Source organism: Hyperoodon ampullatus (assembly GCF_949752795.1).
Source record: "Hyperoodon ampullatus genome assembly, chromosome: 2".
Classification (NCBI taxonomy): domain Eukaryota; kingdom Metazoa; phylum Chordata; class Mammalia; order Artiodactyla; family Ziphiidae; genus Hyperoodon; species Hyperoodon ampullatus.
In genome coordinates this window covers 60,043,512-60,070,849 of record NC_136915.1, presented here as the reverse complement: position 1 = coordinate 60,070,849, position 27,338 = coordinate 60,043,512, and the positions used below count along the sequence as shown (strand labels likewise).

Sequence of the window (27,338 nt, the reverse complement as noted above, 5' to 3'; positions counted from 1 at the left end):
TGTGTGCACTTACGGAAAACTACTTAAGCTCCATTTTACTACCGAATTAACCGGTGGGGAGGTGGAGCGGGGGGCGGGGATGTTAACCTACATTTTAGCACTGGGGAGAATGGAACTGTGGCCCCTGCAAAAATCTACGAAGGGAACAGCGCTGCAACATACACCCAGGAAGCTTTCCAGAAGCAAAACCAAGGGATCTGTCAGGTGAAAAGTACGCCCCAGGTTTTTTTCACATGCTAACCACTGCCTGAGATCCTCTAAGGCCAGGCAGAAAAGGGTTGTCTGTTCCGGTTTTTCTTTGCAAATTTCAAATTCCTTTAACCCAAAGGCTTGGCTCCAAACCATGCTGTGGGGGACTAAACCGCCTCACCCGTTCTGAATGTGGAAACATGACTCCGCCTCGCCAACGACCGCAAGAGGGAGGAGCAGCTACAGGGAAGCCAGGTGAGGCCGGGCGCCTGTCTCGCCGGCCCCGCCCGGGAGTAGACCAGCCGGCGCAAGCTCCACGGCCCCGCGCGAAAGCCTTGAGAGTCCACAGCCCACGCCGAAGGCGGCGGGGTCAGGGCGGTGCGTCACGTGACCCAACGGCGCAGCCAATCAGCGCAGCCCTCTGAGGTATTCAAATCGATGGCGGGGCCGACGGTTGTGTGGGACTGCGCTGCCGGCGGCGTCTCGGGGGCTGAGTGTCGCCTTCCACCGCCATGCCGGGCACCGGGCGCTGACAGACCTTCGGGCCCGGTGGGCGGAATGGAGAATCAGGGTGTGCCTCCCGGGCCTTATCGGGCCACCAGGCTGGTAAGACCGCGCATGAACGAGACTGGCCAGCCGGGATGATGGCCGCTTTTACGTGAGAACGTTTGTAGCTTTCCCTCGGGCGGAGGGATAGTTCCCAGAACCTCTTGCGTGGCTGAAGAGGAGAATGAGGGGAGTTCACGGGTATCGCGGCCCCTTGCAGGACACGCCTGTCCCCTCCTTTGCTCCGGGCTCCCCGGGTGGGCGCATCGGACTCAGCTTCTGAAGCGACCCCTGTTCTTGGTGCTGTCGGCGTCCCCTGGAATGTCTTGGAATATTCTGAGTTTAGCCGCTCCCCACGCCTGATTTTCTACCCGCATAAGGATTCGAGAAGAGTTTTGAGTTCTAGTGCTTTGTAGGGTCAGACTGGGGACAAGCCCGATTGTTTGTGACAGCTTCGTTTTGCCGGTCCTGTAGAATTTAATGCAGGATGTACCGACTGAATGCCACTCAGTAACAGCTATTTCATAACTAAGAATATTTTAAGTACCCATCAGGAACCACTGTTGGTAGTCACTGGATTTGTACTTGCATAGAGTGTCTTGTGTATTTGCATCATCAATCCAAGAGGATACTGTGCCACTGGTTATGTGACATTAGGAGAGTCACTTCTGTGAGCGTCAGTTTCCACCTTGGTAAACTAGAGCTAATGATACATGCTCAGGCTAAGAGATGTCCCAGAGTAGACATACTGTATGTGAAAGTGTGCTGTGATCTGTAGAATAACAAACAACTTATTCTCTGGATAAATTGCAGCTCAATATAAGTTTCTTGAATAATATATGAAATGTGGAAGTGTGGAAAGAAAAGAATACAGTTATTGTGTTTTCAGCCCTTAAATTCTGCGTTGTGATGTTGGGACCACATAGGCTAGATAAGTGGTAGCATAGCGAGTAGTAGCATAGTTGGGGTTACAAATCAGATTTCTTAACCTCTAATGTAAGATTTTTTAATTAAAAAGTTATATGTTTATTCTATACCACTCCTCTTAGACCTGCCACGAACCCAAAAGTTAGGGTAATTTGAAAACAGTTTTGGAAAGTGTGAGTATCTTTTGAAAATGTAGATATATCACAGCGTCATTAAAAAACAGTAGACTTAAAACTTAATTTACCGCATCTGTTCTATGTAAATTATTGGGATCTTCACTAGTAAATATACTAAAGGTATATTAATACTTTAATACTAAAGGTATTTTACCAGTAAAACTATTGCCTGCCAAGAGTTTTGTTTTGCCTGCATAGTTAGTTGTGAGTGCAGGTTCTAGAGTCAATCCAATGCCTGGGTTTTAGCTGTGTGACCTTGGTCAAATTATTAAATATCTCTGTGCTTCATATTCCTTATCTGAAAATGGGATAGTAATAGTACCTATTCATAGAATTGTGAGAATTAAAGTGAAATAATGAGTGTAATGCATAGTGTCTGACACAAATGCTACTATCATATTATTAATATTAGTTGAGGTTAAAGAAACAGGAAGAAACAGGAATAAATGCTTTCTCTGTTGAGGACTAAAGGCAGGTTCACTGTAGTTCTCCATTATTCCTAGGTTTCCTAAATAAGCCAACCAGCTAGTGAAGTGCTTTTAGTCAAAAACTATTACATAAAAATATTATTACAACACTAGAATTAATAAAAAGAAATCAGTATGAGATGTAAAATTTTCTTTAGCACAAATAAGACAAGTGATTTCTTCATGAATTTTAATGATTTAATAAGATGTGAATGAGAGAATTTTCTTTGTCTAATTAAAAAAAATTTTTTTTCTTTCCATTTGCAGTGGAATGAAGTTACCACATCTTTTCGAGCAGGAATGCCTCTAAGGAAACACAGGCAACACTTTAAAAAATATGGCAATTGTTTTACAGCAGGAGAAGCAATAGACTGGCTTTATGACCTATTAAGAAATAATAGCAATTTTGGTCCTGAAGTTACAAGGCAACAGACTATCCAGCTACTGAGAAAATTTCTTAAGAACCATGTCATTGAAGATATCAAAGGCAAATGGGGATCAGAAAATCTTGATGACAACAGTCAGCTATTCAGGTACTAAACAAAGAAATAACTGCAAAACTGAATTACTTAACAATGAAGTTTCACTCCACTTCTAATACTTTTACTAAAACAGCAGGCTTTTCAGGGGAAGTAATATTTTCTGTTGAAAACTTACTGCTCTTAGTCCAATTAAAACCATTTAAAACTTAAAGTTAGTTAAAGGTTATTGCTGCACAATTCAAACTTATAATAAAATAAGGAGTTGGGAGGAAAGAATGAGATAGTGTCACTTTTACATATTCTGAAATCTCTGTAACATGTCAAGGACAGAACATTATCAACCTTTAGTTTCATAGATTTAAGAATTACAAGACAAGTTCTCACAGGTCCTTACCTTCAAGTGATATGTAATCTATATAATCTAAGAACACATGTGATGAAATAAATAATAGCAAACTTTATATAATAACTAACAAAAGAAATATACTACAGGTTGAAGAGATTATTAAGAATTTATCATGTACCAGAAGCCCTACTTTATGAGTTACATGTTTTCTTTATTTAATCCCTAGAATAGCTCAGCAAGGAAGGTATTAACTCCTTCTTACAGGTGAAGAGCCTGAGACCATGCTTCAACAAATTTTATTCCCTTGGTCTGAAATATGTTCATGTACACATTCATCAGACTAGTAAACACGTTTCTTCTCATGTCAGCTGTATTGTAGCCTCTGTGGGGCCTTTCTGACTCCCTTGGGCCAGCATAATTGATTTTTCTCTCTTGTACCCGGAGCTCTTGATTATATATCCCTTAAATTAGGCCTTTGGATTCTAATACCCATGGGGTTTTTTTGTTTGTTTGTTTGTTTGTTTGTTTTTGCGGTGCACGGGCCTCTCACTGTTGTGGCCTCTCCCGTTGCGGAGCACAGGCTCCGGATTCGCAGGCTCAGCGACCATGGCTCACGGGCCCAGCCGCTCCACGGCATGTGGGATCTTCCCAGACCAGGGCACGAACCCGTGTCCCCTGCATCGGCAGGTGGACTCTCAACCACTGCGCCACCAGGGAAGCCCCCCATGTTTTTTTACTCTACAAAATTAGTACTTTTCAAATGAAATGTAGAAATTGATTTTTGCCTATGTGTCAAAGATGACTTATGTCATACAAGTAAACTGCAATAACAAGCATATGAATATCTTGTATAACACCCTACAAATCTTTCCTCTCTCCACTACTCGTCAGTCACCTTTTGAGTTCCTTTGCTGCTGCTCATCCTTTAGCTTTTACTGTCCTCAAGGTCCTAGGCTTGTCTACCCTTCACCTCTCTCTCTGGGCAATCTCATACCATGTCTCCACTTACTTTTCTTATGACTTTCAAACCTCCAACCCAAATACCTCTCCTGAGCTTTAGGCCCACTTTTGCCTATTAAACAGGCACTTCAAGTATAGTATATGGAAAATCACTAACATCTCTTAACCTAAATTCTGACCTCTTATATCCATATCTGAATGAATGGCACAGTCTTCACTGTAGTTGCCTTCATTCTTTCCCTTCTCTCCTTTAAATATGATGTAGTTATCAAACCATGTCTATCGTACTGCCTCAGTATTCTCTGATCTGTCTACTTCTCTTAATGAATGTTCTTTTCGTGAGACTACTATTCTCTCTTACCTGGAATTCTGCATAACTCTTCAACTAGTCTGTCTACCTCTAGTGCTTTTATAGTGGTAACAAAACTATGACGTAGTTAAAAATAAAGTATAACAAAAATGTGTAAGAACTTACTGGAGAAAATTATCAAATTGTACTTAAAGTAATAAGTGGAGAAGGATATTCTGTTCATGAATGAGAAGACTTAGTGTCATAAATAAGTCACTTCTTCCCAAATTGATGTATAGATTCAGTGCATCTTCATTCAAAACCCCTACATAATTTTTTGTAGGATTTAACAAGCAGATTTTAGAGTTCATTTGATAATGTAAAGTCCAAGTCAATTTTGAGGAACAGTGAGGGGAGAATTGCCTTACCTGATTATCTGGGCTTAATTAAATTTAAATTAAGACCATTAAGTGCTGAGAATATAAACCCTTACATATAAAGAAACTTGGTGTGAGTTATACATGAATTAAATACCTAAATATGAAAATAAAACTCTTCGGAAAGAATATAAGAAACTATGTTTAGGACAGAGTAATAAGAAAAAAACTTCCGAGGTGACTAAAAACTTATGCATAAACTTGATGTATGTTAAAAGATACCATAGAGATATTGTTTATGTATATTTATTTAAAGTATGAAAACATGAACAAGAAGGAAATACACTAACTATAGGTTAATGATTTCCCTTAGGAAGAGAGAAATAGAATTAGCAAAGAATTTCTTTCATTTATAAAAAAGATAATGGGGCTTCCCCGGTGGTTCAGTGGTTAAGAATCCACCTGCCAGTGCAGGGGACACAGGTTCGAGCCCTGGTCCAGGAAGATCCCACATGCCGCGGAGCAACTAAGCCCATGTGCCACAACTACTGAGCTTGCGCTCTAAAGCCGGTGAGCCACAACTACTGAGCCCACACGCCGCAACTACTAAAGCCCACGTGCCTAGAACCCGTGCTCTACAACAAGAGAAGCCACTGCAATGAGAAGGCTGGGCACCCCAACGAAGAGTAGCCCCCGCTCGCCACAACTAGAGAAAGCCCACGCGCAGCAACAAAGACCCAATGTAGCCATTAATTAATTAATTAATTAATTAAATTTTTAAAATAATAATTTTTTTTTAAATTTAATTTAAAAAATTTAAAAAAGATAATGAAGTCTTGGTAAAATGTTAATAGTTGCATTGGTTGATGGTTACCTATGTGGATGTTGTTTTATATTATTTTCTGTACTTTTTTGTATCTTTGAAATATTTTATATTGAATTGAAGGGAGGAAAAGCATTATAATCAAAAGGAGCAAGCGTTCTGGAAATTTTACAATTACAAAGGGTAGAAAATATATACAAATTAGATAACTAATGAGAGAAATTTAGAAAATGTAACATTCTAGAACCATTTATTATGTAAGTGATACCTCTCCAAAAGAATTGATCCTAATAATAACCCTGATTTATATAGGAATAAAGTTAAAATACATACAGTTTACTAAAGAAAGCAGGAAACTATTAAAACTTTTTAAAAGGTTAAATGGGAAAATTAATTTATATAGAAGATTCATTCCTTGGTAATGCAAATAAATCCAGTTTTTTTAGTTATTTTTAAGATAAATGGCACTAAAAGTTTGTTTATGATCTCACATTATTTAATTGCATATTATTCTTAAACCAGATTTCCTGCAAATTCTCCACTTAAAACTCTTCCACGAAGGCATCCAGAATTGAGAAAAAACAGAATAGAGAACTTTTCCAAAGATAAAGATAGTATTTTTAAATTACGAAACTTATCTCGGAGAACTCCTAAAAAGCATGGATTACATTTCTCTCAGGTAAAACATCCTTTTTACTAGTTACTAGTTTAAATATAATTACTGCGTGCTTAATAATAGAATCATTAAAAGTGAATGATTAATATTTGAAGCCAATACTTGGAATCTCTTAACTATATTATATTTTAAAAATGTATGTGTAAATTTGTTTGGATAATAAAAACGATAATAAAAATGGTATTGAGACATACTTGAGACAGACTTGAAATAGTATTTGTATAATTTAAGCACGTTTTGTTTTAAATTAATTTGAGGGTAGTGGAGGCAGCTGCAAAACCAAAAGCTCTATTATCATATATTGCATTATTTCTTCAGGTGACACCTTACAGCTCCACAATGGGCTGATGCTAATAGAATTACTAAATATTAGAAGTGGTGTCAGTTCATTATCTCCAAAATGTGAGCATACCATATTAAACCAAAGTAATTCTTTTTTCAGGAAAATGCAGAGAAAATTAACTGTGAAATAATCAATGAAGATCAAGAGAACTCCATTGATAATAGAGAAATAAGCCAGAAAGATGTTGAAGAAGCTTGGAGATATGTTATTCTGATCTAGTAAGCTATAACTAAGCTATAAACAAGTTCCTGAGGTGTTTAGAATGTTAATTTGATATTTTCATCAAGATATGCAGTTGAGGAAGAACAGATTAATTTGCAAAGCTTAGAATTTAACCTGTATATGTGTTTCTTAATAAATATTCTTGCGATAGTTCTGGTACGATAGAAGTAGAATGTTTTCAATAGAATTTGCTTTTTCTTTGACTCAAAGTTGTAGCTCTAGTTTGGGGTCTATATTGGAATCCTGCAAGGTTATTAAGATACTTTAAAGTAGATACTAATATAAGTCTTAGAGGTTGATTTAAGAGAAATATTCCAAAAACTTTGTTTGTTTTCCATTCAAACTCTTTCATATTTGTATTCTATTCCACTTATTTTATGGAGGAAAAAAAGTTTGTATTCTTTCTCCTATTTAGCCTGCAAACAATTTTAGGTGTGTCATCCCTAGAAGAAGTCATAAATCCCAAACAAGTAATTCCTCAATGTATAATGTACAACATGACCAATACAAGTAAGCATGGAGTAGTTATACTGCAAGACAAATCAGGTTGGTATCAATAAAAGAAGTTGAAATCATTTTAAACATGCTAACAAAGGTTGCAGCTATTGTGGGGATAAAGAGAGACCAAAATGTAGAAAGTAGAACACTTCAGTTGAGAGAATGTCAGGGAGACTACTGTTTTATCAGAGGCGCTTTAGTAATCATAGTGGACTAATTTTTAAATGAATATTATTCACACTTATTTTAGCTCTTAAGGTGGATTCCTGAATGATTTTTTTTTTTTTTAATGACAGGGTTAAGCATCCAAAAGATATGCAAACATAATTAAAACTATTGGGCTTCCCTGGTGGTGCAGTGGTTGGGAGTCTACCTGCCAATGCGGGGGGCATGGGTTCGAGCCCTGGTCCGGGAGGATCCCGCGTGCTGCGGAGCAGCTGAGCCCGTGTGCCGCGGCTGCTGGGCCCGTGCTCTAGAGCCCGTGAGCCACAGCTGCTGGAGCCCACGTGCCTAGAGCCTGTGCTCCTCAACGAGAGAAGCCACCGCAGTGAGAGGCCCACGCGCTGCAGCACAGAGTAGCCCCCGCTCGCTGCAGCTGGGGAAAGCCCGCGTGCAGCAAAAAAGACCCAACACAGCCAAAAATAAATAAATAAATAAACTTATTTAAAAAAAAAAAAAAAAAAAAAACTATTGATTAATCACATTTTATTGAGGACCTATAATGTGCCAGGCACTGTGCTGAAGATTAGTGATGAACAAGAGAGAAATGGTCCATGCCTTCCTGGAGCTTACATGAGAAGTTATATACAAATTTAAAGGGGTCAAGACATACATGCAAAACCAAAGTCACACTCTATAAAATAAGTCAAAACTCTCAAGAACAGTATTCTAAAGAACACTGGCTTTGTGTTATATATATGTTTATATAATGTATTGATTTCAGATATAAGATAGGAAAATCGGGGAAATAATTTAAGCCAGATGTATTGGAAAGCTTATAGGAAATGTATTAATAAATTTACTGAAAATGTTGGCTCATTTTTTTATAATCAGTTGCTGTCTGTAGAATTAATTGACATGCATTACTTTGAGTTTCTTTTTGTGGGCAAGAACTTTGAGGGTTTAATTGTAGGAACAAAAAAGTAAATGTTAAAACTTAAGAACTATGTTGTGTATGCTTGTAGCTTTGGACCAGTTGTATCTTTCATTACCTAAAATAACTTGATTATACGCTCTCCATCTAAGCTTTCTATTCTTTATAACTATTAACTTTTCAAGTCAAATATATGTGTGGTTTTTGTGTTTGTGTCAAAAAACTGCTACACTTATGTGTCACGTTTCATATAGTGGCAATTGAAAGATTTTAAGCAAGCCTCACTGTGAAAGTACCTTAATATTCAAATATAGCTTGTTTCAATCATAAGTCTCACTCAAATCAGTAATATTCAAATAGCATAGCTAACTTTTTAAACTTGTATTGTAAAATACTGTCTTGGCCCTATGTCTTATTAAATATGTAATCATTTTTAATCCTGCTGGTACACATACATGTGTGTATATATATATATATATATATATATATATATATATATATATACACACACACATGTATGTATAATTATATAATATAATAAGTGTGAAGTTTTAAATATACTATCATCATAATTGTATGATTGAACACTATTAATTTTTTGTGTAGATGACCTTCCTCACTGGGTATTATCTGCCATGAAGTGCCTAGCAAATTGTAAGTTAAACAAACTGTGTGTGTGTGTGTATTATATTGATAATATTTAATAAGAACCAAGGAATTATTTTTAATAATTTATAAAGTCCTGATAAAATTAAATTATATTATTTCTGTTGATGTTTAAATGAAGATCTAGTAGAACTGATTACACTTCTTTGCATGTGGAATTTGTTATAGAGCCCTTAACTTTTTCTACGCAGATAGTGATTCTATAATCCAAGCCTGTCATTTATGACTTAGTTCTCATAAATCATCAAATCATAGGCTAGAGGATCTCAGAGGATTTTTAGGTATAATCTACATCAATTGCCTTAGTGAGTCCAGAGAGTTCAAATAGCAACTTCTAAGTAAAGCAGCTTGTAAGTTGAAAGTTTCAATCAGAAATGAAGTCTTATAAAACCCACTTCAGTTCCCTTGCCATTGTACACGGCTTCAACATTTGGTGTTTCATGACATGCTTCTACTCCATAGGGTATATTAATGGGACTTTTATGTTTATGAAAAAAAATGGTCTGTCACTAATCAGATCATTTTTTAGCATTTCATTCTTCAAGCTTTTTCCACGGTGAGTTTTATAATTTAAGACCCTAGTTCAAGTATAAAACCCTAATTGCTCTCGAAGATCAGTTTTTAAAATGTGCAGAGGTGTATGCTTCTAAATCATCAAAAGTTAAATTATATTTTAATAATTTTGTTACAAAAGTATTTTTCTAGTTTTTATAAAATTAGTGTTTTAGTATTGTTCAGGATAAGTATATATTCCCTTGTTGTCCACTGGGTGTCAATATGACAAAATAACAGGATAAATAGCAATAAGTAAATAATATTAGTTATAGAAAAAATTTATCAAATCAAGGTAAAGATCTTGATCAGAAGCTAAAGATTTTTGAGATTCTCTTTCTACCTTCTCGCTACGTAACTGTCCTTCTCTCTCATACCTTGACTCATGATTAGCAACTCAGATAGCATACTTCCAGGGATTTCTCTGATGCCCCATCTTTAGGGATTTGTTTCTTTTTCTTCTCAGTCCACGTTATACATAAATGATACCAAGATATAGCTTACTAAATTCCAGTTTAACAACAATATGTCTAGCCAGAAGCAATATTAAAACTTTTACTTAACTTGTTTGTTATTTAATCCCCCACCGTAATCTTGTGACATACAGGAATCAAAGATCAGTATACTGTTCATAATTGTTTTTCTAGAAGAGAAAACTAAGGCTTAGAAAGTCTTTATTTCTGATACATAAGGAGCTATGTATTCAAACCTAGATTGTCTAACTGTAAATTCTGTGTTTTTAATTCCAGTAAAGTATTTTCTATCTTAGAAAACTTTTAATGATTATCAAATTTTTTATTCTACATATTAAGGATATTTCTTATATCCTCCTCAGAAAAATTGTCTATTTGTTCCACATAAAATCCTTATTAGCCTTTAAGCTATTAAGTGTGTGTATGTGTGTTAACTTGAAAGATAACATAGTATCTCTCAAATCTGAGTGCATATCACAGTCACTAGAGAAACTCAGCAAATATTCAGATTCAGTCAATTCAGTATGTCAGGATTTTTTTTTTTTTTTTTAAATCACGTCTCAGAAGATTCTTATAGCAAGATGCCTAGCTCAGTGTTAGGAAACTACTTAATTAGTGAACCAGAAGCAAACATTTCTAGATCAGTAATTCCTAGCTCCATAGGAATTCTGATAGATTCTGGACTGTTTAGAGGAGATTATATATACTTTTAATAGGTACACTGGATGATTCTGATTAAGTAGTCCATGGACCACACTTTAAATGCTATTAAACCTCAAGATCCTGTGACTTGCTCTCACTTTATACTGCTCTAAGTTCTAATTTTAGCTTTGCCACCAAACCTCTTTTACCTTGAGCAAGTTGCTCTGAGCTTCAGTTTCCTCACCTGTAACATAAGATCAGAATTTATTTCTGAGGAATATACTAATGAGTAGACATGATTATTTCAATAATGTTAACCTAATGGAACAGCGATGTAAAGATATTATTTAAACTCATTCAGGGTATGCTTCACGTCAGGCAAAATTTAATCACAAAAATGTAAATTTACAAAACACAATTTGAAAGAATTATTTGCAAATCCAAATAATCTTTGCTTTATAAAATGAATTGTGATAAAATCCCATTAAAATAAACTGTCCTGATGCTTTTAAAATATATTTCAAATTTTGCTTTATATACAATTTTTCAGTCATATAAATATTAAAATTAAACAAAATGCTAATAGTTGCAGCGATTTCTAATGAAAAGATGGTGAGAAGGAATGAGATATGCACAACCCTTTAAATTTTTAAATTGTGACAATTTGTTAAACATAACTCCTTCATGAAATAAGTATATGTTTTATGCTTTTTATAAGTATCTTTAAAAAATATATTTAAAATGAAATATATTTCACCTTTTTTTTTTAATTTTTTGCCTCTACTTAGGGCCAAGAAGTAATGATATGAATAATCCAACTTATGTTGGATTTGAACGCGATGTATTCAGAACAATTGCAGATTATTTTCTAGATCTCCCTGAACCTCTACTTACCTTTGAATATTATGAATTATTTGTGAACATTTTGGGTATGTATAGATTTTTATTTATTATTTAAATTTATTTTATTAGTTTCCAAGTCCCCCATAATTTAAAAGATCTAAGAGTATAGGTAAATATGAAGGTGGCAGGCTATAAATTATTTTAAAGTTCAGGAATACTCTGGTTGTTGCTATGTTGTTTTCCAGTAATTCAAGTATACCATTCCAACACCAATTCTCTACACCAATACGTGTCTTACAATTCAGTTCATTTCTGACACTTACTACCCAGAGTTAACCCAGACCCCCAAAAGTTGAGGACAAAGTCTTTCAGCTCTGATACTAACTACCCAGTGCTAGCTCAGACCCCAGAGATCAAGGGCTCAGTTCCACAACGCTGCCCTCACTTCATGCACCAGCTGCAAATGAGGTCCTCAGGTTTACTGACATTTCTGCCTGGCTAACTACCAAGTTAGGGGTTCCCACAACCCCCTGAAGTTTAATAATTCACTGTAACCGCTCACAGAACTCTGGAAAGTGCTTTACTTAATGATTACCAGTTTATTATAAAGGATACAAGTCAGGAACAGCCAAATGGAAGAGATATATAGGGCAAGGAATGGGGGTAAGTGTTGTGCAGAACTTCTGTGTTCTCTCCAGGAATTCATCCCCCCAAGCGTGTCCATGTATTCACCAACTGGTAAGCTCCCATAACTGTGTTGTTTCAGAGTTTTAATTGAGGTTTCATTACATAGGCATGGTTGATTGAATTATTGCTCATTGTTGACTAAGTCTGACCTCCAACAACCACCACTACCCCACCACCCCCTCCAGGGAGGTCTGAGGTAAGGCTGAAAGTTCCAACCTTCCAAGAAGGGCTAAGCCTAAGTCACCTCATTAGCATAAACTGAGGCTAGCTCTAATAGGCTCATTGTGAATAACAAAAGACTCCTGTCACTCTGGAAATTCCATGGGTTTTAGGAGTTCTATACCAGGTACCAGAAACAAAAACTATATATATGTTTTATTAAACTACAGTTGTCTTATAATTAAGAATTTTCTAATACTTGTAGACTGAAAGTAGATATTTTTTCACGTATTTGACTGAATCCATTTAATTAGATTGTTGAAATAAATTTTAAAGTTATTTTCATCACAAGTTGGAAAACCTCGAGTCTTGCACTTTGTAACTGAATGTTGCATGTGTCCCTATTTAAGTGGCTTCTGAATTAAGCAACTGCTATTTGTACTATACTAACAATATGTACTATAGTGATGCTTTGTTTTTTTTAACGTTACTCTTGTTTTTGTTTTATTTTTGTCCACTGTCATACAGTTGCATCTTAATTTTTGTTTCATTTCCTGGTAGTTGTTTGTGGCTACGTCACAGTTTCAGATAGACCCAGTGGGATACATAAAATCCAAGATGATCCACAGTCTTCAAAAATCCTTCACTTAAACAGTCTGAATTCCTTCAAATCAACTGAGTGTCTTCTTCTCAGTCTGCTTCATAAAGACAAAAACAAAGAAGAATCAGATACTACTGAGAGACTGCAGATAAGTGATCAAGGATTTCAAGAAAACTATGCTAAGAAAATGCAGCTAGTTAATTTAAAAAACAGAAGAGCCAGTGTTAATGACATAATGGGAGGAAGTTGTCATAATTTAATAGGCTTAAGTAGTATGCATGTTCTATCCTCTAGCATCAAACCAAGGTGTTATTCATTAGAAGGAATTGTAGATTTACCAGGGAGTTCAAGTAAAGAGGTCTCCAGTGTCTTCCATCAATCTGTTCTGAACATAAAAGGACAAAATAATAAACAATTTTTAGAGTCTGAGACCAAACAGGAATCCCTAATGCATCTTCATTCAGAGGAAAGTATTCAAAAGCCACTCTGTGTTGGTTTTAAAAGAACCTCTACTTTGACCGTTCAAGACCAAGAGGAGTTATGTAATGGAAAGTGCAAGTCAAAACAGCTTTGTAGATCTCAGAGTTTACTTTTAAGAAGTAGTACAAGAAGGAATAGTTATATTAATATGCCAGTGGCTGAAATTATCATGAAACCAAATCTTGGACAAGGCAGCACAAATGTGCAAACAGCTATGGAAGGTGAACTCGGAGAGTCTAGTACCACAGTCAATAAAAGACTCTGCAAAAGTACAATAGAACTTTCAGAAAACTCTTTACCTCCAGCTTCCTCTATGTTGACTGGCACACAAAGTAAGGTTGATGCTTTCAATGCATGTAATGTTAACTTTTAGTGTTTACTAACCCTGTTTCACTTACCTGGCTTTTCTTATCTGAAATTGCTTTACTTTTTCCCTCCAGAAGGAAAGTTTCATATTGTAAAAGACTTGTCATGGCATAACCAAGATTTATTCTACTTACCTAAAGCACGCCTTTTCTTTCCCTTAAATTGCACTTATTCTGAGTCACTTTATTTGTAATAAGTGAAGGATTTTCAACCCTTCATAATCCAATGGGTTATGAAGAAAATAATGAGTATCTTAACCATGCTTTTGAAGAATGTGGAAATTTCTGGGAATAGTCAAAAGAAATGAAATATTAAAATATTATTTTGCCTTCTTTATATAACTATATGCTGGTAGTATGAAAGCAGCTAGTGTCATTGATGATTTTTTTCTGGGGGGTAATTTGCCTTCTAGGTTTGCTACAACCTCATTTAGAGAGGGTTGCCATCGATGCACTACAGTTGTGTTGTTTGTTACTTCCCCCACCAAATCGTAGACGGCTTCAACTTTTAATGCGCATGATTTCGCGAATGAGTCAAAATGTTGATATGCCCCAACTTCATGATGCAATGGGTACAAGATCACTGGTAAGTTGATTTCTTAAGGAAAGAATAAGTCCAGTTCATAAACTGCGCCCCCCGCCCCGAAAAAAGAAAGAAAGAAAGAAGACCAAACCATCTAAGCATACTACTCAAGTGATGTCATGGTCTTGAAATCCTAGACTCTTGAGTTTAAAAAAAGGCTCTTGAAAGTCTAACCTTTCCTAGCAGCAGAATACTGGTGCATTAGTCCTTCGTGCCCAGTCTTTTATACTTTCACATCTTGATCTTTACCTAAGGACTTTGCCTATTCACTCACACTATATCACTTCATAGTGGTTAACTGTCAGACCATATTATATTGCCTTGTGCCAATTCTGTTTGGTGGGGAAGGAAGAGGAGATGTAGGCACTGTTGAAAGCCGAAGGGCACTATAACCCTGTGAAATAAAGAATTAATGGGAAATTCATGTGTAGTAAGTCAAAGTGTTTCAGATATTGTAGTAGTGGGAAAGTTGTATTTGATGTGTTATGTGAATTAGGATAGCTTGTCATTGTGGGCAGGAAGTTGGGAGAGGTACTGTGAAGCAGTCTTAGGCTCCATATGAAGATGAGGGAAAAGAGGCATTTATATGCAGATATTGACTGGAAATGAACTCTTGAAATAGTATCTCTAATATCTCTTTCCCTCCCTCTCTTTATCTCTCTCTTCCTCTCTCTCTCTCTCTCTCTCTCTCTCTCTCTCTCTCTCTCTCTCTCTGTCTATAAAGAGCTGCCACTTCCTCAGAGCGCAGCTTCAATTTACAGAATGTTCTTGTAGCAAGGAATCTGTAGCTAAGCTCCGTTCTTCCACTTATTAAGGACAGTTTTTTAATAAAATGACATACCTAATGTAAAGAGGAAGAATTATTCTTAAGTAATTGTGGCATCATTAAAAAGCATAGGGAAGTTTGTAGGAAAAGATATTTAGAGAGATATGAGTAGGAAGGAGGTAATTTTGATTTTACACTTTTTGAGATTGAGGTTATAGAACATCCAAGTGAAATTTATCCTACAGACAATGTTGGAAACATGAACCTGGTGAAGAAATATTAGGGCAGAAAGTATATTTTTTGGAAAAGTGGTAGTTGAGGCTATGGGAGTAAATGAGTTCAACAAAGCTGAGAAAAAAAAGAATAAAAACTGAGGACTGAGCACTGGAAGAAGATAGGAAAACCTGCAGGCATGTAGGAATAAGACCAAAAATATTTCAATTCAATAAATATGCTTACCATCTATTATGTGCAAAATATTTAAAATACAATTCTGATATTCAAATTATTTTAGAATGAGGTGTGTGAGTGTTTATGTCTGCGTGTGTACATGTGTGTCTCTTATATTTGGTGGGTTATATGGACATGAATGAGAGTAAATTAGTTTTGAAACACAAAATTTACCCCAGGATTTGAAGATTGTGATGGAATTGAAAAATACAATGTGTTAATTGTTTTTAAAGACTAATAGAATAGCATTAAAAACTGTTTTCCAGTTTCAAAAGATAAATGGTGCCAACCTTGTAACCACTTGTGATTATACATTCTCCCAGTCTGTGCTTTTATGGGGTTAATTTAATAAGTCACTGTTCTCTAACAGTCTTTAAGCACCATATTTATATGGTATTAATGGAACCTATGGTGTTTAGTGATAAAATTGAGACAAAACTGAAGAAAAAGCTAAGCCTTCTGTAATCATTTGGAATTTATATTAAGGAAATACTTAACAAGTACTATAAAAAATTTGGCATTTTATTCTTTCTAATGTAATCCGTTATTGTCCTCATTCTGTAAGCTGAAGTCTGCTTATCACTTTATCTCAATCCTTTAGCATAATACTACCTAGAAATAACTGGTATTCTAATTTATATAAAACCTTAAGTTTTTAAATTCACATCTTTTAATGTTTCTAGATGATACATACTTTTTCTCGATGTGTGTTACGCTGTGCTGAAGAAGTAGATCTTGATGAGCTTCTTGCTGCACGATTAGTTTCTTTCTTGATGGACCATCAACAGGAAATTCTCCAAGTACCCTCTTACCTACAGACTGCAGTGGAGAAACATCTTGACTACTTAAGAAAGGGCCATGTATGTATTCTAAGTCTTAAAATTCTCTGCATTAGTCAGTTGCAAGTGGCAAACTCATCTCAAACTAGCCTAATCAGAAAGGGAGACTTTATCAGCTCACATAAATAACCTCCAAAAGTCAGGAATGTAGACAGAATATGGAGATTCAAATAGCAATAGGATTGTTTCCATCCCTTCATCACTTATTTCCATTTCTGTCCCATATTTGAAAAACGGCTCCTTCACATGATTGGATATGGCTGATTAAAGCTCTTGAGTCATAGACTTATATTTGCAATCCAAAGGGAAAAAAACCATTCCTCACCTCCAATTTGAAAAGTTAATGGTATGGACTCAGAGTGGCTAAATCTAGATTAAATGCACATTCTTTAGGTGGTTGAGGGTGAGTGGGTTGAAGAGAGGGCCCATTATCTGAGTGGCTCTACATAGATTAGAGAAGAATCTGTTCTTCACGAAAGGTAAGGATAGTTGGAGTAGAATGGGAAGGAACTTTTATAAGGAGAGAAGGAATCTAAGCAGCCAAAAATAACAGATGTCTGCTATATTCAGTCCTTGGCTGCCCAACAAATATATTCATGTTTCTTCCTATACATACTATTCTAATATTGCCATGACTTACTGTAATTATAACTATCCCCTACAATTCTTTCTCTTGTCTACAGATTTTTTTTTTTCCTAGAGCAGGTCCTAATTGGTCATCAATTTTATACACATCAGTGTATACATATCAATCCCAATCGCCCAATTCATCACACCACCACTCCCACTCCCCCACCACTTTCCCCCCATTGTGTCCATACATTTGTCCTCTACATCCGTGTCTCAATTTCTGCCCTGAAAACTGGTTCATCTGTACCATTTTTCTAGGTTCCACATACATGCGCTAACATACGATATTTGTTTTTCTCTTTCTGACTTACTTCACTCTGTATGACACTCTCTAGATCCATCCACGTCTCTACAAATGGCCCAGTTCCATTCCTTTTTATGGCTGACTAATGTTCCATTTTATATATGTACCACATCTTCTTTATCCATTCATCTGTCGATGGGCATTTACGTTGCTCCCATGACCTGGTTATTGTAAATACTGCTGCAGTGAACATTGGGGTGCATGTCTCTTTTTGAATTATGGTTTTCTCTGGGTATATGCCCAGTAGTGGGATTGCTGGATCATATGGTAATTCAATTTTTAATTTTTTAACGAACCTCCATACTGTCCTCCATAGTGCCTGTATCAATTTACATTCCCACCAACAGTGCAGGAGGGTTCCCTTTTCTCCACACCTTCTCCAGCACTTGTTCTTTGTAGATTTTCTGATGATGCCCATTCTAAATGTTGTGAGGTGATACCTCACTGTAGTTTTGATTTGCATTTCTCTAATAATTAGTGATGTTGAGCAGCTTTTCATGTGCTTCTTGGCCATCTGTATCTCTTCTTTGGAGAAATGTCTATTTAGGTCTTCTACCCATTTTTGGACTGGGTTGTTTGTTTTTTTAATATTGAGCTGCATGAGCTCTTTATATACTTTGGAGATTAATCCTTTGTCCGTTGATTCGTTTGCAAATATTTTCACCCATTCTGAGGGTTGTCTTTTCGTCCTATTTATGGTTTCCTTTACTGTGCAAAAGCTTTGAAGTTTCATTAGGTCCCATTTGTTTATTTTTGTTTTTATTTTCATTACTCTAGGCGGTGGATCAAAAAAGACCTTGCTGTGATTTATGTCAAAGAGTGTTCTTCCTATGTTTTCCTCTAAGAGTTTTATAGTGTCCAGTCTTACATTTAGGTCTCTAATTCATTTTGACTTTATTTTTGTGTATGGTATTAGGGAGTATTCTCATTGCATTCTTTTACATGTAGCTGTCCAGTTTTCCCAGCACCCCTTATTGAAGAGATTGTCTTTTCTCCATTGCATGTCCTTGCCTCCTTTGTCATAGATTAGTTGACCATATGTGCATGAGTTTATCTCTGGGCTTTCTACCTTGTTCCACTGATCTATGTTTCTGTTTTTGTGCCAGTACCATATTGTCTTGATTACTGTAGCTTTGCAGTATAGACTGAAGTCAGGGAGTCTGATTCCTCCAGCTCTGTTTTTTTCCCTCAAGACTGCTTTGGCTATTCATGGTCTTTTTTGTCTCCAAACAAATTTTAAGATTTTTTGTTCTAGTTCTGTAAAAAATACCATTGGTAATTTGATAGGGATTGCATTGAATCTGTAGATTGCTTTGGGTGATATAGTCATTTTCACAATATTGATTCTTCCAATCCAATAACATGCTATATCTCTCCATCTGTTGGTATCATCTTTAATTTCTTTCATCAGTATCTTATAGTTTTCTGCATTACAGGTCTTTTGTCTCCCTAGGTAGGTTTATTCCTAGGTATTTTATTCTTTTTGTTGCAGTCGTAAATGGAAGTGTTTCCTTAATTTCTCTTTCAGATTTTTCATCATTACTGTATAGGAATGCAAGAGATTTCTGTGCATTAATTTTGTATCCTGCAACTTTACCAAATCCATTGATTAGCTCTAGTAGTTTTCTGGTGGCATCCTTAGGATTTTCTATGTATAGTATCATGTCATCTGCAAACAGTGACAGTTTTACTTCTTTTCCCATTTGTATTCCTTTTATTTCTTTTTCTTCTCTGATTGCCGTGGCTAGAACTTCCAAAACTATGTTGAATAATAGTGGCGATAGTGGACATCTTTGTCTTTTTCCTGATCTTAGAGGAAATGCTTTCATTTCATTTCATTGTGAATGATGTTTTCTGTGAGTTTGTCGTGTATGGGCTTTATTATGTTGAGGTAGGTTCCCTGTATGCCCACTTTCTGGAGAATTTTTATCATAAATACATGTTGAATTTTGTCAAAAGCTTTTTCTGCATCTATTGAGATGATCATATGGTTTTTATTCTTCAATTTGTTAACATGGTGTATCACATTGATTGATTTGTGTATATTGAAGAATCCTTGCATCCCTGGGATAAATCCCACTTGATCATGGTGTATGATCCTTTTAATGTGTTGTTGGATTCTGTTTGCTAGTATTTTGTTGAGGATTTTTGCAGCTATATTCATCAGTGATATTGGTCTGTAATTTTCTTTTTTTGTAGTATTTTTGTCTCATTTTGGTCTCCGGGTGATGGTGGCCTCATAGAATGAGTTTGGGAGTGTTCCTTCCTCCGAAATTTTTTGTAAGGGTTTGAGAAGGATGGGTGTTAGCTCTTCTCTAAATGTTTGATAGAATTCACCTGTGAAGCCATTTGGTCCTAGACTTTTGTTTGTTGGAAGATTTTTTTTTTTTTTAATAAATTTGTTTATTTATTTATTTATGGCTGCTCTGGGTCTTAGTTGCTGCGCGCAGGCTTTCTCTAATTGCGGTGAGTGGCAGCTACTCTTCGTTGCGGTGCGCGGCTTCTCATCGTGGTGGCTTCTCTGGTTGCAGAGCATGGGCTCTAGGCGTGCGGACTTCAGTAGCTGTGGCTCGCAGGCTCTAGAGCGCAGGCTCAGCAGTTGTAGCGCACAGGCTTAGTTGCTCCGCGGCATGTGGGATCTTCCCGGGCCAGGGCTCGAACCCGCCTCCCCTGCACCGGCAGGCGGACTCCTAACCACTGCGCCACCAGGGAAGCCCTGTTGGAAGATTTTTAATCACAGTTTCAATTTCATTACTTGTGATTGGTCTGTTCATATTTTCTATTTCTTCCTGTTTCAGTCTTGGAAGGTTATACCTTTCTATCTAAGAATTTGTCTGTTTCTTCCAGGTTGTCCATTTTATTGGCATAGAGTTGCTTGTAGTAGTCTCCTAGGATGCTTTTTACTTCTGCGGTGTCCATTGTAACTTCTCCTTTTTCATTTCTAATTTTATTGATTTGAGTCCTCTCTTTCTCTTGATGAGTCTGGCTAATGGTTTATCAATTTTGTTTATCTTCTCAAAGAACCAGCTTTTAGTTTTATTGACCTTTGCTATTGTTTTCTTTGTTTCTATTTCAATTATTTCTGCTCTGATATTTCTGATTTCTTTCCTTCTGCTAACTTTGGCTTTTGTTTGTTCTTCTTTCCCTAGTTCCTTTAGGTGTAAGGTTAGATTGTTTATTTGAGATTTTTCTTGTTTCTTGAGGTAGGCTTGTATAGCTATAAACTTCCCTCTCAGAACTACTTTTGCTGCATCCCATACATTTTGGATCGTCATGTTTTCATTGTCATTTGTCTCTAGGTATTTTTTGATTTCCTCTTTGATTTCTTCAGTGATCTCTCGGTTATTTAGTAATGTAGTGTTTAGCCTCCATGTGTTTGTGTTTTTTACATTTTTTTCCCTATAATTCATTTGTAATCTCATAGCGTTGTGGTCAGAAAAGATGCTTAATATGATTTCAGTTTTCTTAAATTTACTGTGGCCTGATTTGTGACCCAAGATGTGATCTATCCTAGAGAATGTTCCGTGTGCACTTGAGAAGAAAGTGTAATCTGCTGTTTCTGGATGGAATGTCCTATAAATATCAATTAAATCTATCTGGTCTATTGTGTCATTTAAACTTGTGTTTCCTTATTTGTTTTCTTTTTTTTTTTTTTTTTTTTGTGGTACGCGGGCCTCTCACTGTTGTGGCCTCTCCCATTGCGGGAGCACAGGCTCCGGACGCGCCGACTCAGCGGCCATCGCTAACGGGCCCAGCCACTCCGCGGCATGTGGGATCTTCCCGGACCGGGGCACGAACCCGTGTCCCCTGCATCGGCAGGCGGACTCTCAACCACTGCGCCACCAGGGAAGCCCTGTTTTCATTTTGGATGATCTGTCCATTGGTGTAAATGGGTTGTTTAAGTCCCCCACTATTATTGTGTTACTGTCGATTTCCTGTTTTATAGCTGTTAGCAGTTGCATTATGTATTAAGGTGCTCCTCTGTTGGGTGCATATATATTTATAATTGTTATATCTTCTTCTTGGATTGATCCCTTGATCAGTATGTAATGTCCTTCCTTGTCTCTTGTAACATTCTTTATTTTAAAGTTTATTTTATCTGATATGAGTATTGCTACTCCAGGTTTCCTTTGATTTCCATTGGCATGGAATATCTTTTTCCATCCCCTCACTTTCAGTCTGAATGTGTCCCTAGGTCTGAAGTGGGTCTCTTGTATACAGCATATAGATGAGTCTTGTTTTTGTATCCATTCAGCAAGCCTGTATCTTTTGGTTGGAGCATTTAATCCATTCACGTTTAAGGTAATTATTGATATGTATGTTCCTATGCCCATTTTCTTAATTGTCTTGGGTTTGTTTTTGTAGGTCCTTTTCTTCTCTTGTGTTTCCTACTTAGCGAAATTCCTTTACCATTTGTTGTACAGCTGGTTTAGTGGTGCTGAATTCTCTTAGCTTTTGCTTGTCTGTAAAGCTTTTGATTTCTCCATCAAATCTGAATGAGATCATTGCCACGTAGAGTAATCTTGGTTGTAGGTTCTTCCCTTTCATCACTTTAAGTATATCATGACACTCCCTTCTGGCTTGTAGAGTTTCTGCTGAGAAATCAGCTGTTAACCTTAGTTCCCTTGTATGTTATTTGTCAGTTTTCCCTTGCTGCTTTCAGTAATTTTTCTTTGTCTTTTATTTTTGCCAGTTTGATTACTATGTGTCTCTGCATGTTTCTCCTTGGTTTTATCCTGTATGGGACTCTCTGTGCTTCCTGGACTTGGATGGCTATTTCCTTTCCCATGTTAGGGAATTTTTTGACTATGATCTCTTCAAGTATTTTCTCCGGTCCTTTCTCTCTCTCTTCTCCTTCTGGGGCCCCTATAATGTGAATGTTGTTGCATTTAATGTTGTCCCAGAGGTCTCTTAGGCTGTCTTCATTATCTTTTCATTCTTTTTTCTTTATTCTGTTCCTCAGCAGTGAATTCCACCATTTTTTCTTCCGGGTCACTTATCCGTTCTTCTTTCTCAGTTATTCTGCTATTGATTCCTTCTAGGGTAGTTTTCATTTCAGTTATTGTGTTGTTCATCTCTCTTTGTTTGTTCTTTAATTCTTCTAGGTCTTTTTTAAACATTTCGTGCATCTTCTCCATTTTTTCCTCCATTCTTTTTCTGAGGTCCTGGATCATCTTCACTACTATTATTCTGAATTATTTTCTGGAAGTTTGCCTAACTCCACCTCATTTAGTTGTTTTTCTGCAGTTTATCTTGTTCCTTCATCTGGTACATAGCCCTCTGCCTTTTCATCTTGTCTGTCTTTCTGTGAATGTGGTTTTTGTTCCACAGGCTGCAAGACTGTAGTTCTTCTTGCTTCTGTTGTCTACCCTCTGGTGGATGAGGCTATCTAAGAGGCTTGTGCAAGCTTCCTAATGGGGGGGACTGGTGGTGGGTAGACCTGACTGTTGCTCTGGTGGGCAGAGCTCAGTAAAACTTTAATCTGCTTGACTGCTGATGGGTGGGGCTGGGTTCCCTCCCTGTTGGTTGTTTGGCCTGAGGCGACCCAACACTGGAGCCTACCTGGGCTCTTTGGTGGGGCTAATGGCGGACTCTGGGAGGGCTCACGCCAAGGAGTACTTCCCAGAACTTCTGCTGCCAGTGTTCTTGTCCCCAGGGTGAGCCACAGCCACCACCCGCCTCTGCAGGAGACCCTACAACACTAGCAGTTAGGTCTGGTTCAGTCTCCCCTGGATTCACTGCTCCTTCCCCTGGGTCCCAATGTGCACACTACTTTGTGTGTGCCATCCAAGAGTGGAGTCTCTCTTTCCCCCAGTCCTGTCAAAGTTCTGCAATCAAATCCCACTAGCCTTCAGAGTCTGATTCTCTAGGAATTCCTCCTCCCATTGCCAGACCCCCAGGTTGGGAACCTGACGTGGGGCTCAGAACCTTCACTCCAGTGGGTAGACTTCTGTGGTATAAGTGTTCACCAGTCTGTGAGTCACCCACCCAGCAGTTATGGGATTTGTTTTTACTGTGATTGCACCACTCCTACCTTCTCATTGTAGCTTCTCCTTTTTCTTTGGATGTGAGGTATCTTTTTTGGTGAGTTCCAGTGTCTTCCCGTCGATGATTGTCCAGCAGCTGGTTGTGATTCTGGTGTTCTTTCAAGAGGGAGTGAGAGCACGTCCTTCTACTCCACCATCTTGGTTCCTAATCACCTTGTCTACAGATGTAATGGGCCCTGCCCATGCTCTTACATCTCAAAAATAGTAGATGAACACTTTATTACCATTTCAAAACGTTAATGTTTTAGGATGAATTAAAATATCACTTCATTAGTGTTTTGTAGTTAAAAGAATAAAATCCATGGTTATTGGTTCTAATGATGTTAGCTACCTTTATTTAATACTTGTGTGCTAAGCATTTTATATACATTATCTCATGTACATTCACATTTTACAGATGAGGAGACAGACCAAGACCAGTTTAAATAACTTGCTGATGGTTATAAAGCTTGTAGGTTGTAGGGCTGGGATTGAGACCCTACTGACTTATTGCTACTCTGCTGCATAATACAGTTTTCTTAAAGTGTTGAATGTTTTGTGGCAAAATAATAGGTATTAAAACCCATCAGAAGAACCCTTTACCAAATAGGAACATGACCAGCATAGATTTGACTGTATGTATCATTTTGTTCATTACAGATTAAAAATCCTGGAGATGGAGTGATTGCTCCTTTGCCAACATATTCATACTGTAAACAAATTAGTGCTCAGGAGTTTGATGAACAAAAAGTTTCTACCTCTCAAGCTGCAGTTGCAGAACTTTTAGAGAATATTATTAAAAATAAGAGTTTGCCTATAAAGGAGAAAAGGAAAAAACTAAAACAGGTAAGAGAATGAACAAGTTTCAATCGTAAATATTTTCTAATATGCTATTGCTGATTGTTATTTAATGACATTTAGAATCTAATTTCTCATTTTAATGTTTTGAATCTTAAATATCATATATGTAGGCTATGTATAACTACCTGCCTGGTTTTACTCTGTCCTGAAATTTTCATAATAACCATAATAACAGATACTCTCCTTTACTTCCAGTGTTTTATATTTAAAACATGCATTACCCTGGGAAAATAATTATAAACTTAGGACTATAATATGTAACTTTTAGTGACTCATCATTTAGAATTTTTAGCTCTACATCAAAACCCTGTAGCCACATGATTCTGGCAAGTCCAATTCCTGGTCTGAGACACTCAAAGAAGTATGAAATATACTAACTAGATCCTTGTGACCTTCATAGACTTTACCAATGAGAAGGAAGAACATCTGGAATTTAGGAGAATTAACAGCAGAAGAGAATCCTAGATGTTAATGCTAACTGGAATCTAAGAAATATTACAGGGTACCTTTCATGTGTGAGAAAGTGGAGGGAGAAGCAAAGATAAAGTGAAAGGATGCTGATCTCTGTAATACATCTTTGAGAAAGGCACTGAATCCTTATAAAATGTTGACCAGTGGCTTCAGCTCAGATAATAATGTTAAATACCCTCTAATTCCTCACCTCATTTTTAAGTTTCAGAAGGAATATCCCTTGATATATCAGAAAAGATTTCCAACCTCTGAAAGTGAAGCAGCACTTTTTGGTGACAAACCTACAATCAAGCAACCAATGCTAATTTTAAGAAAACCAAAGTTTCGTAGTTTAAGATACTAATTGAATTGAAAATTATGTAATACTTGTGGAACTTTGGTAAGTGAAGCCATATCTAAGAATTCAGCTACTAAAAAGGAAGTCTATTTATCAATAAGGTTTTTCTAAATAAAACATTATGTAGGGAAGTGCCAAAATAGTTTTTATCAATGTGAAACTGCTGAGAAACTAGTGAATCTCAATGGAGAGCAAGTGACAATAGGTGATACCAAATATTTTAATCAGAAATAATCTTTTGTTTTTTATACAACTATCTGGAAAAGCTATCATGATGTGTGCTAATGTTTCATTTACTTGAATTTTGAAAAATGACATTTGCTCTTCAAGATTAAGCTGTAATTAAAAAAAAAAAAAAAAACAACAACTTATCTGCATGTGCTTATGGATGTTAGCTTAAAGAACTAGTTGTTTAGGATTACTTTTGTTTCTAAGTGTAAGAATGTGAAGAATATTTGAAAATTCAGTGAATTAATTTTCAACTGCTAAATATTGCACTCATATATTCTTTTGCTACTTTTTATCTATTTATATATATATGTGTTTTTAAAATATGAATATATATTATAAGACTTTGGTTTGCCTTAAACATTTACCCTAACTGCTTCAGTCATTCATTTTTTCAATAAATATCTTTTGCATTCTTATCTTCATGAATCTGCTAGAATATAAAGATATGAAAGAAGTATAAGGCAATCACGTATTCATTTAAAAGATATTTACTTAGCAACTACTATGTGCCTTTCATTCTTCAAGATGTGGAGGGAAAATGATGAATAAAACAGAAAACCTCTTCTCTAAAGTATTTGCTTTCTAATCAAGGGAGATATACCTACCAGATATTTAAAAAAACAATACATCCCCTGAAATCAAGTCGAGGATTCATTCAACTGAAGACTAGCCTTTTAAATTATGCAACAGTTCCCTAAGCTAGTGTTTTCCAAATTGTTGCATATTAGAATCACCTGGAGAATTTTAAAATAATACATGCTCAGGCCCTACCTTATACTGACTAAATCAAAATTTTAAGGGATGGCATATAGGCCTCAGTATTTTTTAAACTCTCTAGGTGATTCCAATATTCAGCCACCTTTGAGAATCAGTGCCCTAAATACTTTTTATAAATAAAATGTCAAGCTGGTTTCACACTGGCTTTATTATTTCATTGGAGGAAAATGCCAAGTGTAAATCCCTCTCATCTTAATAGAAGGTTCTACAAATTTCTGCTTGGCTAACTGTGTACAAACTTGAAGCAGCGTTTCTTCCACATTTTTCTGAAGATTATTTAATATCTATTTGGTAAGTGTAAAGATATACATAATGCCTGTGATGTAATAGACACTTATTGTTCAATGACTGTTTTGATTTTTCAGTGTAAAGTTGTACTGTAAAATAACCATGTTCCATTTGAAATTAATATTTTTACTAAAAATATGGACAGAAAATAACTATATCTCTTGCCCAGAAACCTTAGCTATAAAAATATTGAAGCGAATTAGAATTCTTCCCAAGGTGTTTGTATACTAGAAGTTTTCCTGTTTAAAGGTATGTAATAATGTGAATTATGTTGCATATTGAGATAAAAACTGTTGTGGGTTTTATAACAATTTAATTTTGTATTTATTGATTGATATTAAATATATAAATATTATAAAGACATAGTAAACTTTGATCTCCCTTAGTGTGCATGCAATTGAGGTTACAAAATACATGATGTAACACTTTAATAATGTGAACTCTGAAGTCAGATTTGAATCCTACTGTGCTGTTTACTGTGTAACCTGAGACAGGTTATTTAACTTCTCTAAATCCCAGTTTTCTTATCTGTACAATAAAGATTATAATAGTACCTGTCCTTTAGGATTGTTGTGAGTATTAAATAGAATAATTTGTGAGAAGTTTTTAGCACAGTGTCTAGCACAGAATAGGCACTCTATTAAGTGTTATAAATTAATACTAGAAACACCTAGAATTATAACACTAGAAGAGATCTTAGCAAAAATACAGTCCTCTCAATTGCTTTGGGCAGAAAGGAACCAAAACAAAATTGTGAACAATTGGTGAGTCTTATTAAACTATTTTTTAGTCATGAGACACAGCTTCTGATTGTACATACTGGTTGAAAATACCTGGTCTAATATAATGAGAAAATTTGATGAGGAAGGAAAGCATTAATATCTTCAGAAACA

General features: G+C 36.3%; 1 protein-coding gene across 3 annotated transcripts; it reads left to right on the top strand.

Moving 5' to 3' along the window:
* Nucleotides 1-627: 627 nt before the first annotated feature.
* On the top strand, nt 628-25,155 carry DEPDC1 (DEP domain containing 1; the record flags this gene model as incomplete). Of its 3 annotated transcripts, none has more annotated exons than XM_079698174.1 (12): nt 628-795; nt 2,573-2,838; nt 6,105-6,261; nt 6,701-6,819; nt 7,239-7,369; nt 9,021-9,068; nt 11,536-11,676; nt 12,998-13,849; nt 14,296-14,468; nt 16,365-16,541; nt 24,141-24,326; nt 25,015-25,155. In XM_079698174.1, the coding sequence occupies 12 exons, from the start codon at nt 628-630 to the stop codon at nt 25,153-25,155; spliced, it is 2,559 nt and encodes an 852-aa protein (XP_079554300.1). The 3 variants fall into 3 exon arrangements, with proteins under 3 accessions (XP_079554300.1, XP_079554301.1, XP_079554302.1); XM_079698175.1 differs by having other exon boundaries at nt 748-795; nt 25,021-25,155; XM_079698176.1 differs by lacking the exon at nt 12,998-13,849 and having other exon boundaries at nt 748-795.
* Nucleotides 25,156-27,338: the final 2,183 nt, after the last annotated feature.